The following is a 16,657-nucleotide window of genomic DNA, read 5'->3' as shown; positions in this document are numbered from 1 at the left end:
ATGTTGGAGAAAAGGTAGAGTGAAGGGGTGCCCGACCTTGGATACAAAACGGATTGGAAGAGAAGAGTGGGTGAAGGCACTCCTACCCTTAGATTTCAAAGTAGAAAGACAAATATGAAAATATTTGCAAATGATGTCATGCATAAACTAGGGGTTCTTAGAGTAGCTTCAGCGATATATTCCACTTATGTGTAAGTGTGCCTAGGCCACTGGAGCTGGAGAATTTTGCCTAGGAGGAGCCGTAGAGGGGCACCACTTGCACCTTGCAGCCATAGTCCCTCACCTGGTTATGTGTGGCAGCACCATTCCATCCCCCCTCAGTGTCTTCTTACTATCCATGGCTGGAGTTGTGTATGGTCTTAACCTCACACTCTCTCACGCATTTAGTGTTTTTTCTAGTTATATGTAATTAGTTATACCCTAAGATTAGTGTGAGTTGTATGTAGTTACGTGATGCCCTCACCAGGGTTTACACATTACCTGTTGTGTGTGGGAGCAATTCCTAATAATGATCCCCACATACAGTCTTTGCTGTGCTTCGATGAGGCCCATGTTCGGTCTGTAGATTGTTCATGAAACGGACTCAGGTGGATAGGAAACTTCAAACATGTGCTGTTTTAGGCAAACAGGCCATGCGATCTGCTTCAGCACTGAGAGCCATGTCAGATCAGAGGTCATTGCTTTTGGGTTCCAAGAATGCTGCCGCCTCGTGCTCTGAAGCAGGGGAGGAGCCATTCTCTGTTGAGTGCACTGAGGAAAAAGTTCACATAAGACCAAATGAGACTGTTCCAGGTCTCGTGGACTCTCCTGCCTCCCCAGGAAGAGCATGGACAGGCATGGAGTTAGTGCCGGCGCATGGGATGGTGTGGGTGCCTCTTACTGATCCCCGGCACTGAGCAGGGGCGTTAGAGACCTGTATCATCAACTCCAGTTCTGGTTCCGAGGTATCTATTGAGTTCGGTACTGACAAGGGAGATGCCAGCACCGACTGTTTTCTTGCTGGCATCATGCCAAGTGGCTACAGTCCTCCTTTGACTTTCCATCCTGACCTCTCCTTTGGTCCAGGACTTGGCAAGGACTGCATTGTTCATAGCCTCGTTGCCTGGACGGGCCACTGAACCCTCGGGTCTGTTGGCACTGCAGCCTGATATTTCCCCTTCCACAGTCTGTGGAAACAGGGCCAGTACCGGGCTTGGTGCAAGAGTCCTGGGCACCAGGAAACTTCTCAGCACCGTTGCAGCTGGCACTGCAGATGTTACTAGCGTGACTTTCAGCTGTTTTGGTACTGCTGCTGACTTCGGGGTCCACACCGCTTCTGGCACTGGCATACCTGGTGCCGGGAATGTAGTATGTGAGCAGGGAAAGAGTACCACTCTCCAGGGTGCTCTGCCAAGAGGCGATCAGGTTGTGGCAGTTCTGCATTGACAGGAGAAGAACTCTGGTAGCCGATCACTTGCCTGGGGTCCAGAATCATCTTGCAGACCATCTCAGCAGGAATTTTTCCCTCAACAAGTGGTCTTTGAAGCCCAGTGTTCTACGAGTCATCTTTGCAGCGCGGTGCTTCCCAATGAGCAACCTGTTTGCCACAGGGTCAACAGGAAATGCTGGCTGGCTGGGGCCTCAGTCCAGGCTCCGTGACCAATGCCTTCCACCTCAGCTGGCAGTCGGCTCTTCTGTGAGCTTTTCCTCCAACTCCGACCATTCCACAGATCATCTTCAAGCTGAAAGCAGAAGGGGCCAAGCTCATCCTCATTGCCTTGGCATGGCCAAAGCAGTGCTGGTTTTCCTACCTCCTCACACTGTCGGTTCAGCCTCCTGTATTCCTTCCTGTCCATCCTGACCTGCTCATGCAGAATCACAGCACACTCTGCATCCCACGCTCAGCTCTCTACATCTCAAGGCATGGCTGCTCTGTGGTTGAATAAGGAAGAGAAATGCTCAGTGGTTGTTTGACAGGGTCCTACTCAGTAGTAAAAACCCTCTACTAGGATAGCCTATTTGGCAAAGTGGAATTGTTTTTCAATATGGTCATTGGCCTGCAGAGTTCAGCTGATGCTGGCTAGTATCTAAGACATCTTGGAGTATTCGCTGCATCTTCAGTGGTCGGGCCTTTTGCTTAGCTCATTGAGGGAGCATCTATCGGCGCTCTCAGTCTTTCATCCATCCATTCATGTATCTAAAGTGGTTTCTCCATTTATTGAAACCAGGTGGTATATTTACTTGTATTTTTTCCTAAGCTGCATTCATTTCCAGAGGAGGAACAGCATCTTCACACACTGGACATCAGACGATTCTGGCCTTCTATCTGGACAGGACTAAACCCTTTCTGGCTGCATATGACATAAACAGATGAGGTGAAGACTGTATGAAGGGACAGGCAGTCTCCTCCCAGAGGATTTCTAAGTGGATAACTTCCTGCATCAAGACTGCATATGAATGGCTTTGACTACGCACCGGCTACAGGAGCGAGAACATTCTGCAAGAGCACAAGCTATGTCAATAGCATTCTTAAGTGACATCTCGCTGTTGGATATTTGCAGGGCTGATGCATGGCTGTCAATATATATAGTTACAAACCATGACACATTACCATGGCATTCAGAGCAGATGCAAACTTTGGGAAGGCAGTCCTTCAATCCTTGTTGAGCTAGACTCCAAGCCCAATGCTGCTGGAGTACTGCTTGTGAGTCACCTAAGGGGAATACATGGCTGCATCTATTTGAAGAAGAAACCGTTGCTTACTGAAACTGTTGTTCTTTGAGATCTGATGCAGATGTTTATTCCGCGACACACCCTCTGTCTCCTCTGCATCAGAGGCTGCTCTCTGGCTGTTCAGCGTGAAGGAACTGAGGAGGGTTGGGTGGCGCGGCCTCATTTAGCCAGGGGAGAGGTTCTGGCCATGAGGCGCTAGTGCTGCCCTCCTGTTGGTACTGCTAGGCAGAATTCTCCGGCTCTGGTGTGCTAAGTGTGCACGCACCTAAGTGGAATACACATCTGCATCACCTCTCAAAAAATCACAGTCAAAGTGAGTAACTGTTTCTCTTCACTCCACTGTTGTTCATGGGGTCGCTTTTAGAATATGTGGAAGACTACAAAAATGTTTGTGAATTTGGAAAGTTTCTGAATTTTAGTACAAATGATTGATACTGAAAATGTGTCATTCATTACTCTCCTGTTTAAAAAGTTTCAATCATCCAGTCAGCTAGCATACCCTGTGATTGACTAGTCTGCAGTGGGTTTGGTAATCTAAGTGACCACCTCAAAAACAACAGGATGAGATTTGTTCATATGAACTATATGATGAATCCTTATGCATCACCAGAAATCAGGATCATGACACAAATGTGAACAGGAGACAGCTAATGTGTCAACCTTCAAGTTGAAATACAATATAAAAAAAAATGCAAAAGGTGCAACCATATGCAATTACTCTAAAAATTATTTGTACACACAAAAATAAATGCATCATCACACAATAAAGCCTTCAATTTTCCTAGTGTATCCCTGGAAAAAGGCTAATGATTCCTTCCCTTCTTTACCCAAATTAACTTCAACATCTGCAAAATTTGTCAAAGATACAATTTATTTTCTAGCCATTGTGGGACCCCAAATTAACTGCCTCCTCTACCCCGAATATTTAACTTAATAAAAGGACATGTTAGCCTCAGAAGGATGTAGATATACATGTTGACCTCTGAATTTGCATCTCGTAACGTGCAGAGAAAAAAACAGCAGCTGGATTAGACATGATGGTAAAAATAACTGTCTTGTCCTAGACTTACTAGTACAAGTGTTAGATCAATAGTGAGATTTTCTGAAAATTCTCAGCATACGTACACCCAACGTGGATGACTGTCATATGTTTTGTAAACCATGCAACAGTAACTGCACTCAGTAACTGCACTCACTCCTTGCCCATTCAACCTGCTAGCAGTGGCAGCATTCCCTCTCTTTATGCACTGATACCTGTCCCCTTTGCAGCTTGTTCCTGTGTAAATAACTTCCGCAGAAGGAAAAGGAATTAACCTATCCTTTGCAGCAAGCACATTACAGATAGAGTTAGCTTCAAGGCAATATTTTGACTTCATGATTCACAATCTGCAACCTCTTTGAAGCTTGTTGCAAAAAGAATGTACTAATTCTAGTCAGGTTTCAGAGTAGCAGCGTGTTAGTCTGTATTTGCAAAAAGAAAAGGAGTACTTGTGGCACCTTAGAGACTAACAAATTTATTTGAGCATAAGCTTTCGGGAGCTACAGCTCACTTCATCGGATGCATTCAGTGGAAAATTCTAGTCAGTTTCCCTCTGTGTGAAGTACACAAGTATTGCAAACTGGGCAGGAGGGAAGCGGGGAACTTCAAAAAATGCTAGTTAATTTCCCGTTGTAGTCCTTTCCATGGGTTAAATGCTTCTAGTCTGCTGCCTCCGCAGAGATGCAATTAAAGCCAAAAAAGAAGACCAACAGCTATAAAAGTGGGATAAGTGGGGAAAAAATGCCCAGAAGGAAAAGGCATGGAACCACAAAAAAGTGTGTGTATGGTGGGGAACAACAACAACAAAAAAGATGAACAGGAAAGGCCAAAAATACAGAAGGAAGTGGCAAGGGTAGGGGGGAAGGGTGTGCTTGGGAAATGTAATGACATCTTAGATTTCATTCCAGATTATATTCCAGGAATCCTACTGTTAGAGCCTGGGCAATTATAGATTGTACTAAAAGAAAATTATAGCTTGTCTAAAAGAAAATTAAGGGAGGTTGCTTCCCTGTTATACTGAAAAAAAAATCTCTTCACTGGCCAGTCAGGGAATGATGTTTAATAATTTTGCTGGTTAGAAAACGGTAACTTTTAATTTGTAGTATAAATAACAGCTAATTAATCTTCAATCCAGCCCACAGTATATTAGAAATGTGCTATAAAAATAGCAACTGCATAGAACTACTCTTACAAACAGACAATACTTCAGCAAGCATTTCCACAATTTTCGAAGTATCCTATTTGTGACTATTACTTCTGGATGTATTTATCTTTGGTAAAGTAAATTGAGTCAATTTATTTTTCATATTAGGGCTGAGAACTGCAGCATATTCCCATCTTTTACTTGTGTTGATTACATAAAGTGAAAATAAATTAGAAACTGAACATTGGTACCTTTTCTAATGGCTAAATATAGATTTATTTTATGAACTGATGATTTCTAGAGAGAAATTTCATGTTTTACATTTTTGCACCTTATAGTTTTACAAAGCATTTACAGCTAAAGTGCTGACACACTATCCTATACTTTCACTATTTCTGCAGTTTTAACAGTGCTTACCTCCTTCAGTTTATAATCAATGGCTGTGCTAAAGGACAATACAAAATTTCTGAAAGAATATTACAGTTGCTAATTAAAACTGTGAATCATAGAAGGTAGAGCTGGAAAACATGCATGAGGTCATCCAGTCCATCCCTGTCACCACCTGTTTCCTACAATATATTCACGGGCGCTTTGTCCAGACTAGTTTTACATGTTGCATGACACACATAATTGCACTTGTAATAGTTCCAAGTGAAACAGGTTGATCAAAGCCTTTTCTGATGTTGACAAGTAGAATTAAAGGTGTAGAATATTTTTACGGTGAGGCAGTCTATTTAGAAGTTTCTATAACAAACTTCAAATGAAAACCTATCCTATTAAGAGTAAAAGTTGCTGTGCTTCCCCATACCATGGTATCTTTCACTTCAGTGTCCACACTAAAACTCCGACCCTTCCTTTCTGTCCCTAATATCACAATTATTAATGCCCTGGTCATCTTCTCTTTGATTACTTAATGGCATCTTCACCAACCTCACTCTCTCCCCATACTGCTCTGCCTCCGGCCAAAATTATCTTCTTTTGTCAATCCGACCATGTCACTGCCCGCTTCCAACCCCTCCAATATTAAATGTACACTTCTTGTCTCCCCATCTTCAAGCTCTGCACAAATGAATCCCAATTTATATCTCATTTTTTATCCTGTCATACTTATATCATCAATGATGACAGTTTCAACACTCCCGTCTTCTACTTCCATTTTTGCCCCTTCTTCCTCACTGCCCTCTATGCATGGAACAGCCTACCAATCCAGCTCCGCCAAACATGTACATTCTTCTCATTTAAATCCCTCCCTACAGGCTTTTTTAGAAAGGCAAAACTAAACAAAAGAAATAATAAAGTTCTCAGTTCAGCGCCGTCCTTTGGGTCTCCCAGTGTGACTTGACTTCTTACTAAGGACGAAGCTGTAAATTATAAAAACCTGCCAAGCTGACAGATTTAACTGGTTTTACAAGTAATTAATAAACCAAGATATTAGCACTAGTGAATATTTTTGGTGTTCAGTCAGCACACCCATTTACTCACATACTCCCCTACCAACCAGATGTCTGCTTAATTCAGTGGTGAATTTGACCCTACTATTATACTGGAATCAATGGATTGGCAACTGTTTTGGCCAGTAACAAATTTAGTCTCAGTGCACATACTTAACTCGTGTTAATATTTGTGGGAGTTTGATGTATTCATGAAGGGCCCTTCTTTAACTAGCTGGTCAGGTTGAAATGATATATTAAGTCTAAAATTGATATTCAAATATCTTGTAAATACCAAACTACAGATATTTTACAGACAGAATAGTACTGAAAAATTAAGAAAAGGCAAACTTCTTTCACAAAATAAAATGTGAGCATATTTGCAAATAAAACATTTTTTTAATTAGTGCCCATTACATGATTGGTGCTTTCCAGACATTCCCTGCTCACAATCCATAAATAGACAGATGAGAAGACACAGGATAGGGGAAAAGGACCAACAGGCAATTTGTTTACATGTCAACATGATTCACTGTAAACAGCATAGCAAAAGTCAATCTCGGAGAGAGGAATAAATCCATACAGAAAACGGCCTTACAAGATAGCCCAAGGAGGTGATATCCTGTGTAGGGGACGATGTGGAAGGTGGTAGAGAGAGGACTGTGCAAAAAGCTGACAAATGATCAGTGAAGGTACATTGGAAGAACATGGTCAGAAGGTGATACAAAACTCAAAGGTGGATAAGTGGCATTGGCAGAGTTATGTACTGAGTGGCGATGAGAAGCTTAAATGTCATGCCATAGCAGATGAGGAGACAGTGAAAGAATTCAAAGAGGAGACTGACACAATTGAGTCGGCGGGCAAGGAAGATGAAATTAGCAGCTGCATTTTGTAGGGACTGAAAGGGGAAATGTGCATGCTTAGGGAAGCCAGAGAAGTTGATTACAATAGTCATGTGTGATGGTTCATTAATTGCAATAAATAGTTACCATAAATAGTTCCATGTCTCAGAAAAACAGTTCTCTCTCTAAGGAACTTCTAGTACAAATAAAAGTTTTCCATACCTCAGCTTCATATTTGACTGCAGCTGAAAGAAGAGCAATTGCATTCTCCTCACAAATGCTTTGTTTGATAGTTTGCTGGCAAAGCTTTTTCAATCTATTTTCTCTATAGAATGTTGCCAAATCTAGCAGCCCTGTTGAGAATTAGGTAGAAACCAAATATCTGTGAATTTGTCTTTATGCAAGCCATATAAACTTGTATTTCAGATTTATCAGTTTGTTTCTCTATGATTCTATGATAGACTTTTACACAAAACCTCCAAAAAGGCTTTATGCAAACTGAAGAGTTCACACTTATTAAGACACAAATTCTCCATCTTTTTTGTTGTTTGCACCACATTTTACTAGAGGTTATTTAGTGAACCATCTCTCCTCTCTTCAGTGATCATCTGGGCCAGCTCCCTTCTCATTTGTGGTCAAATAATGTCTGTGACAACTACATCAAATGGAAAGGTAATATTAGGAAGGTATAAGAGGCTTTTAAAAACTGTTTTTAATATGAGAAATAATGGTCCTTTTTGAATACAATCTACATTTGCTGTTCATTTCATCATCCCCTCCCATTCTTTCTGTCCCTCTCCTCCTACTGCATGATTCTCCGCTGCATGGATCACCTCATCCATGTACATGTGATGGAGCATAAAAGAAGGTTTAAAGGATAGTAAAATAACAATGAACAGGATCAACCCCATCTTTCTAGAATCTGTTAAAACAAACTTTAAAGTTCTCTCTTAACAATAACTTGACATTATTTGACTTTATGCCAATTACCTATTGCATCCTCAGGTGGGAGACTGATGCTGTCTGTGTACAAATATTCCAGGAAGGCTCGGTAAACTTGATAAGAGAATTCACTCATTTCAATAATATCATCATCATTGTTATTTAATATGGAACGAAAATGCTCACACCTAAGGAACAAAAATAAGACACCCATGGTGAATAGTTAAGTTTGGTAAATTAACACAAGTAAGGTGTCTATATCAATCATAAAGATGGAGAATAAAATATAGAGTGCTGTGATAACACCATGAGATTTTTTCTTTTGGTGAAGTAGGGAGGAGTCCATTAAACTCATTGTAATTCTTTTACATGATTTATATTTTAAGTATTATACTGATTCTATTCCCTGCCTCCTTTTGCAAATACATTTTAGGATTAATTAAGACCATTCTTATTCTTGAAGATCTGTTTTTCCATAACTTCTGTACCCTCTAGCTACATCATGTTATCAGTACTGTAGATTACATTTATTCTAATGTCATCATCTAGCTCTTGCTTCTAAATTTAATTTAAACTCATTTTCCATGTTTAAAATATTAAAACCAGAACAGTCTTAGACATATCCTTGACCATCTTTTTGTTACAATAACCAGCCTTAATACTTTAAAAACCCAGATTATGCCTGTAATATCTGTATTATAAATCTTAACTGAATTATAATTTCCCAGTTCTGCCATACAATAGTATCAATGTATTTGGAAAGCAGGTTCCTTTTCCAGTTTCTAAATGTTATTACAATACTGCAGTCAAATACTCAACCACTGAGCTATGGCTCCAACAATACTGGAAAGACAGTGCCCAGATGGATCAGTTGTTAAATCTGTTGGATAGTTTTGAAGATTCTTGAGTAACCAAGCATTTTACCCATCCCCTGTTAAAAACTTGTTCTAAAATAAACACAATTTAGGTTAAGTTTTTTCCTCCAGCATCTTGTTTACATGCCCCACCTTAGATTTTGCTTTTCTTTTAGTCAGAAGATTTTACAAGTAAACCTGCTATACATTAGCACATTATCTGGTCATAGGTCTCCATGGTACAGAAAGAGCACTACTACCACATGAATGAAAAACAAAAATCTACTTATTTATCAGTTATTTTATCTTCCTTTTATATTGGTCTAAATTGTCATCTATATATATTTTGCTTTTTATGTTATGCATTTTTCATGTCATGAAAATATATAAACATAAAATCACAAATCAATAAAATACGCAGGAGTTATAGTTTGGTTTCTCTCACGTTGTTGTGTAGGGATGTGGGACTTGAAGGGGCAGCCAAAATCCTGTACCTTTGTTTTCTGAGCACAAGGTAGGTGCATCATAGCAGTGGTAGTGACCTCCAGTGGAGCAGAACATGGGTAGAGCCCTTTAGCTCTTCTGCATTTGTGGTCAGGAATTTGGAAAGGGGGGAATGCACGCTGTGTCTTTTAAAGGGAATAGCAGTTGCTGCTCATCCACGCAATCCCCAAGTGTCCATGGATACACCTGTTTGTGTAGGCAGAATGCCTCTGGCCTCTCCCACTTGAACAGGGCCTGCCCACCACTACCACCACATGCTCGTAGCCACCAATCTCACAATTTAGTTTTAGGATTACTTACGGAACAAGGCAAAAAAACCATAACCCACTGAGTTATAAAAATGCAGCAATAAAAAGGATCTCTTAAAAGTAATGCACTCATGATAATGCTCATGAAGGGAAGCATTCAGCAATGGTGTGTTACATGCATGTTATCCTCTTAGCCAGGTATGATAATAGTTATACCTTGAGGTAATATGGCTTAATGAAGCTACTAATCTGATGTTCCATTGTCTTGTAGCCAAATATATGGATCTGTGGATTACTTACCTATAAAGAAGTTGATGTTTATTTTATGACCAAACAATAATTAGTAGGAGGAAAATATTTAACTTAGGAAGGAAGACAACACTTTCGGCAGAAAGGCCGGATGGGGTCACAGTTGGATTTTGTCCTTGTGGAACACCGTATATGGCGGCTCTGATGTCAGGGCTTTAATCTCCGACACTCGTCTCACCGATGTTATCGCCACAAGGAAAGTGACATTCCATGACAGGTGGGAAAGGGAGCAGGAGCCCATTGGCTCAAAGAGTGGGCCTGTGAGCCTAGAAAGAACCAAGTTATGGTCCCATCGTGGGATAGGGGCCCAGACCAGCGGGAAGAGCCTCTTGAGGCCTCTCAGGAATCTGCATGACACGTTGTGCCAGAAATTTTGCCCCCAGCAGTTCCCGCTGGGTCGGCTGTGGAGCCCTCTGGAGTGGCGCTTTCATGGCACTTAATATATGACCCTGCTGACATCGCCCCTCCTCAGTTCCTTCTTGCTGGCTACTCCGACAGAGGGATAGGAGGGTGGGTACTGGAAAGGACATGAACAACACATTTTGAAGAACAACAGTTACAAGAAGGTGAGTAACCGTTTTTTCTTCTTCGAGTGCTTGTTCATGTCGATTCCAATCAGGTGACTCCCAAGCTCTATTCCGGAAGTGGAGTTGGAGTTAAGAAATCACTGAAGAGAGCACCACTCTGCCGAAAGTTGCATCATCTCTAGCGTGCTGTGTGATGGCACAGTGAGAGGTGAACGTATGCACCTGGGCCAGAAACGCAGCTGAAGAGGTCTGTGCCCTTGTGGAGTGAGCCTTGAGAGGCTGAGGTGGGACCTTGGCCAGCTCATAACGTGCAGATATAGGCCATGATCCAGGAAGATAATCTTTGAGATGAGACTGGGAGTCCTTTCATATGGTCTGTCACTGCCACGAACAGCTGGTTAGATCTCCTGAACTGGAGGGATTGGAGGCCCAGGTGGTGAAGGCAACCGTGGTCTTGCGTGATCAGATTGGGATAGAGTGGTACCACCACTGACAGCTCCAGAAGCGTGGTGTACCAATGCTGGCAGGGCCACACTGGGGCCAGCAGAATTACTACAGCTCTGTCTCTGTGGATTTTCAGCAGTACTCTGTGCACGAGTTGGAATGGTGGAAAGGCATACATGAGACGGTCTCCCAAGGGGAGCAGAAATGCATCCGAGATCGCACCCGGGCTGAGTTTCTGAAAGGAGCAGAACATTGGGCACCTCCTGTTGCTCTGAGTGGCAAACAGATCAACCTGGGGAAACCCCCACTTTTGGAAGATGGAATATATGACATCTGGATGGATGGCCCACTCATGATAGTGAAACGATCTGTTGAGATCCACTAATTCGTTCTGCACACCTGGGAGATAGAACGCCTCCAGGTGAATGGAGAGGGCTATGCAGAACTCCCATAGCTGAAGGGCCTCCCGACATGTGGGGGGGGGGGGGAAGGAAGAGTGGGCTCCACCTTGCTTGTTGATGTAAAACAGGGCCATGGTGTTGTCTGTCATTACCCGCACACATTGGCCTTGGAGCCGGGATAGGAAGGTTTGGCATGCTAGCCGTACTGCTCTGAGCTCTCAGATATTGATATGCAGGAAGAGCTCATCCTGCGACCATAATTCTTGTGTCTGGAGCTCTCCCAGATGCGCCCCCCCAACCCAGAGCTGATGCATCCGTTACTAGGGACAAGGAGGGCTGGTGGCTGTTGAAGGGGACTCCCTTGCAGACTGTGCAAGGGTCAAGCCACCATTGGAGGGACTTGAGTACTTGATCTGGCACCGTGACCACAGATTCCAGGCCCTGTGCGGTATACATACATGAGCCATGCTTGAAGTGGTCTGAGCCTCAGTTTGGCATGCCATACCTCATAAGTGTAGGCTGCCATGTGACTGAGAACACTCAGGTATCCCTCACGGTAGTGGCTGGGTACTGCCTGAGGCTTTGGATAATGTCTGTCATGGTCTGAAATCGGGTCTCTGGCAGGAGCGCCCTTGCCTGCACCGAGTCCAGCACTGCATCAATGAATTCTAATCTTTGAGTCGGTGACAAGGTTGACTTGTTCACGTTGAGCAGGAGACCCAGCCTCTTGAAAGTTGCTCTGACTAGTCGGACTTGAGACTCCACCTGCTCCCTGGTGTGTCCCCTGAGTAGCCAGTCATCGAGGTAAGGATATACCTGCACCTGCCTCCTGTGGACGAAGGCTTCTACAAACAACATACACTTGGTGAATACTTTGGGGGCTGTCGACAGACCGAAGGGGAGGACCGTGAACTGATGGTGTTTGTGGCTGGCTACAAACCGTAGAAATCATCTGTGCATGGGCTGAATAGCTATGTGGAAGTACGCGTCTTTCATGTCTCCCAGATCCAGGTAAGGAATAATTGTCCTCAGGGAGACCATACAGAACTTCAATTTCATCATGAACCTGTTGAGGTCTAGAATGGGTCTGAGACCCCCCCTTTGCCTTGGGTATTAGGAAATAACGGGAGTAGAACTCCTTGCCCCGTAGCTCCTTAGGAACCTCCTCCACTGCTCCTATGGCAAGGAGCAATTACATGTCCTGGATAAGGAGCTGCTCGTGAGAAGGGTCCCTGAAGAGGGACAGGGAAGTGGGATGGGAGGGAGGGGAGGAGCAGAATTGGAGAGAATATCCCACTTCTACCACGTGGAGAACCCAGTGGTCCAATGTTATTTGGGACCATGCATGGTAGAAGTGGTACAGATGATTTTGAAAGCAGGGTTGCGGTTCCGATATGCAGTCTGACACGTAGTCCCCAGGCACACCTTCAAAATGCCTGCTTGGAGGCCGAGGAGGTGTGTGCCTGGTTCTGTGATGACGAGGGCTGGGATGGCTTGAGCCTGCCGTTCCTACCTCGTCTTCTAGAAAAGTCTAGGGAGAGGTTGAGGTTTAAAGTGTTTTTGCTGAGTAGCTGGGATATGCATCCCCAGTGACTTCATCGTCGCCCTCGAATCCTTTAGGCCATGTAGCCTGGAGCCTGTTTGCTCCGCGAACAATCCTGTCCCATCAATGGGAAGGTCCTGCAGGGTCTGTTGGACCTGGGGTGGGGTGGGGTGGGTGGGTAGGCCCGAAGCCATGAGGTCCTCTGGCATAGCCATGAGAAGGACAAGGCACGTGCTGCCGAGTCAGCAGCGTCCAGTGAGGCCTGTAAAGAGGTCCGCTCCACTGTCTTGCCCTCCTTCATAATGGCCCCAAACTTGTCCCTTGACTCTGACGGTATTAAACTTCTTAAATTTGAGCATGGAGTTCCATGCCTTAAAATTATATCTGCTCAGGACTGCCAGTTGATTAGCAATCCTGAGCTGTAGGCCCCCGCAGTGGAGTAGACCTTTCTACCAAAAAAGGTCAAGTTTTTTAGAGTCCTTGGATTTAGGCATTGGTCCCTGCCGCCGCTGCCTTTCACGTTCATTAACCGTAGGTACCACCAAGGAGCAGGGCTGCGGGTGGGAGTACAGATACACGTAACCCTTGGAGGGAACAAAGTATTTGCATTCTACTTCTTTGGCCATCGGGGGAATGGAGGCCTGGGTCTGCCACACAGTTTTGGTGTTGTTTTGAATGGTTCTAATGAGTGGCAGCGCCACTTGGGATGGACCTTCTGGGGCCAAAGTGTCCACCATTGGGACCTCCTGTTAAACCACCTCCTCGGCTTGCAAGCCCATGTTATGCGCCACCCTGCAGAGTGGGTCCTGGTGGGCGCGACTATCTACGGGTGGTCATCCTGAGACCGAAGTTCCTGGTACTGCTCCATCTGGGGAAGAGGACAAGGATGCAGGTGGGGTAAATGGGTCATCCTGGGCCTGTTGGTCCATGGGGACCTCCTGCTCGACCTGCTGTTCCGGGTGAATGATCCCCTGTTCCACTGTAGGGGCAGGGGGTCTGTGCTGGTGAAAGTGCTGTGAGCGGAATCCCTTCAGCAATTCTGGGCATGGGGTGGCTGGCCAATGCCGTCGGCAGCTTGGGCTTGGATGCCAACGACTGGGAGCCTTGGACAAGGTACCCTGGGACTGGTGATATGCCCAGGGGATCCAAAAAGGGCATTGTGCCGGTCCTTGCAATTGGGGTGACCATGGCATTGTACCCACATCGGGCTGTCAATGAGTCAACCAGTGCCGGCTCTGTTGTGAGTACCTAGACCCTGCGTTCTGAGGACAGGGACTGGAATCTAGAGGGCCATGGCAGTGCCAATCAGAACTGGCCAGGTGAGTGATGCCACGAGGAAGGGGAGCGGTGGCGAGACCTCGATCTGTATTGAGGGGAATCGGTGACGCGATTATGATCAGGGCCGGCAGCGAGACCTCAGATGATCATAGGACCGGTGCCACAAATCGGTGACCTGGCGATGCGGGCGGGCGCATCATTGTTCACTTGCTGCGGGATGGTAGCACCCTCAGCAGTGGAGGGGGCTTGTCACGGAGACTCTGAGACCATGGTGTCGTCATGGCAATGAGGTCCCGTGCGGCCTTGAAGGTGTCTGGAGTGGACGGTAGCCCCACCTCCTCTACTATATGGATTGGGGAGTCCAACAGTCCCAGGCATAATGGTACATCTTGCATGTCTGAAGTTCCCGGAGCCAACTTCAAGGGTCTCGGGGCCAGGTGTTCCTCTCTGGGTTGTGCCCATTGGCTGGGACAGCAGGGGAGGGTCTCACAGGAGATCCGCCTCTACCCTTCTTGGCGTACTTCTTTTGCAATGCCGGAGAGCGAGACCGGTGCCAGGCAGTTCCCACAGTCTTAGGCATGGGGGTCAATGGTGCTGAGTCTCTGTGCTCGGTGTCAGGTCCTGCCGCACAGAGGCGGGCTGTGGTTTAAGAGCAGCCTCCATGAGGAGCTGTTTCAACTTGAAATCCTGCTCCTTTCTGGTCCTGGGACAAAAACCCTTGCAAATCCTGCACCTATCGGCTTGGTGAGCCTCCCCCAGACACTTTAAACAAGCATCATGGGGGTTGCCCATTGGCATGGGCTTACTGCAGGACTTGAACCCCGGGGATCGAGGCATGCCCCGAGGTCCCCAAGAGGAAAGGTCAGGGTGGAAGGGAAACCCCCCCAATCCTAACAGAACTACTACTAACTAATAAAAACTAGAACAACTACAAACTACTAACATAAACTACACTAGAAAGCTAGGGGAAGTGAGTAGAACTTGTAAGCAAGCCACTCGCGGTTCCAACAACTGTCACAGGCAGTAAGAAGGAACCGAGGAGGGGCCGGGTTAGCAGGGTCATATATCGAGCACCATGAAGGCGCCACTCCAGGGGGCTCCACAGGTGACCCAACGGGAGCTGCTGCGGGAAAAATTTCTGGCAACTGTGCACGTGGCGTGCGCACACCTGATTGGAATCGACGTGAACAAGCACTCAAAGAAGAAGCACAGTTACTGCAGGGTAACTGTTCTTTCTCATTCAAGAGATTGTCCACACAGATTCCACTCTAGGTGGCTAACAAGCAGTTATCTTGAGCCTGGAGGTGAGAAAGAAAAGGCAATTATTTACAAAAATCTACAAAGTATTCAGAAAGGTTCTAACTCTTTTGTCTATGACAAAACTCTAAACTCTTAACCAACTACTTTTCATGGAAACACTTCCTAAAGCAAGGTGCACCAAATATTCAATGGGCCTGGGCACTGAAAGCTTTCCGTCTCACAGTCACAGGCAGTAAGAAGGAACTGAGTGGCGGCTGAGCACATACCCTTGGCTTTGGTGGACGCAAGGGCATGCTGGGGTGCAGCCCCAGCAGACATGGCTTTCAAAGGAATCTGATCCCACATGCATACCTAGAGTGGAATCTGTGTGGACAACATACCTTAAAGAAGAACAAGCCATTTCAAGCAAAGATGGCAGAATGAAAGTGTGTATCAGAGTGCAAGAGATGAAGGGATCACATGGAGAAAAGATAACAATGTAGGGAAGTAGTGGAGTATTAGGAAATGAGAGCAGAGATGTAAACTGAGGCAAGATTAATTAAGGTGAAGCCAAGGAGCTTGAATTTGATGCAGTAACATCCAGGAAATCAGTGAAAGGATTCAAGATGAGGAAAAGGAACATGGAGAAGAGATTATGGTAATCAAGGCAAGAAGCAGGTTTTGGCAGAGGAGGTACATTATTATCAGGAAGGGGCAGATTATTGTACAATTAAAGAGGATGAAGCAAAAAAGAGTTAGCAAGAGTGGAGATGGAATGAGAAGCAGTATGGTCAAGTGAACAGGATGCTGGGGTGGGAGTCAGGAGATCTAGGTTCTATTTCTAGTTTTGCCACTGACTTACTGTGTGACCAGTTTTGGAGATATTCTGAAAAAGTGCTATGCTTTTTGCTTCCACAAACAACAATCATGTGAAATTCTGTTCTAAAAATAAGATGCAGACTCATTTAATGGAATTTACATAACTTAATAACATCTGCATATCAATCAGTTAGATTGGAAAGTGATATTAACCTGCAAATAGTTCTGAACACAAAAAGGGAGGTCCGTCTGAAGTTCAGGCCCACCAAGTTAGTCAAAGAAATAACTAAGACATACAGGATGTGAGATTGGACAGAAGGGGATAGGTTGGAAGTAGACATGTACATTTGGGAAGCACCCAGCGAAGCAGCAGCTGAAACAA

The 16,657-nt window shown here is 44.9% G+C and overlaps 1 protein-coding gene across 17 annotated transcripts in view; it reads right to left on the bottom strand.

The window, feature by feature from the left end:
* LOC140911290 (RCC1 and BTB domain-containing protein 2) overlaps positions 1-16,657 on the bottom strand; it is an 82,920-nt gene that overhangs the window by 11,589 nt on the left and 54,674 nt on the right. For 16 of the 17 annotated variants that reach the window (XM_073343999.1, XM_073344046.1, XM_073344029.1 and 13 more), the window contains 2 exons: positions 8,158-8,297; positions 7,390-7,520 (listed from right to left, as the gene is read on the bottom strand). In XM_073343999.1, the coding sequence (XP_073200100.1) occupies positions 7,390-7,520; positions 8,158-8,297 (271 nt within the window). Of the gene's footprint in view, positions 1-480; positions 1,912-7,389; positions 7,521-8,157; positions 8,298-16,657 lie in introns of all 17 variants that reach the window. The other variant, XM_073344134.1, reaches the window with a different exon arrangement.

The sequence above is a fragment of the Lepidochelys kempii genome, chromosome 1 (genome assembly GCF_965140265.1).
Source record: "Lepidochelys kempii isolate rLepKem1 chromosome 1, rLepKem1.hap2, whole genome shotgun sequence".
Lineage (NCBI taxonomy): Eukaryota > Metazoa > Chordata > Testudines > Cheloniidae > Lepidochelys > Lepidochelys kempii.
The sequence above is the reverse complement of the archived record's forward strand: the minus strand, read 5'-3'. Positions and strand labels throughout refer to the sequence as shown.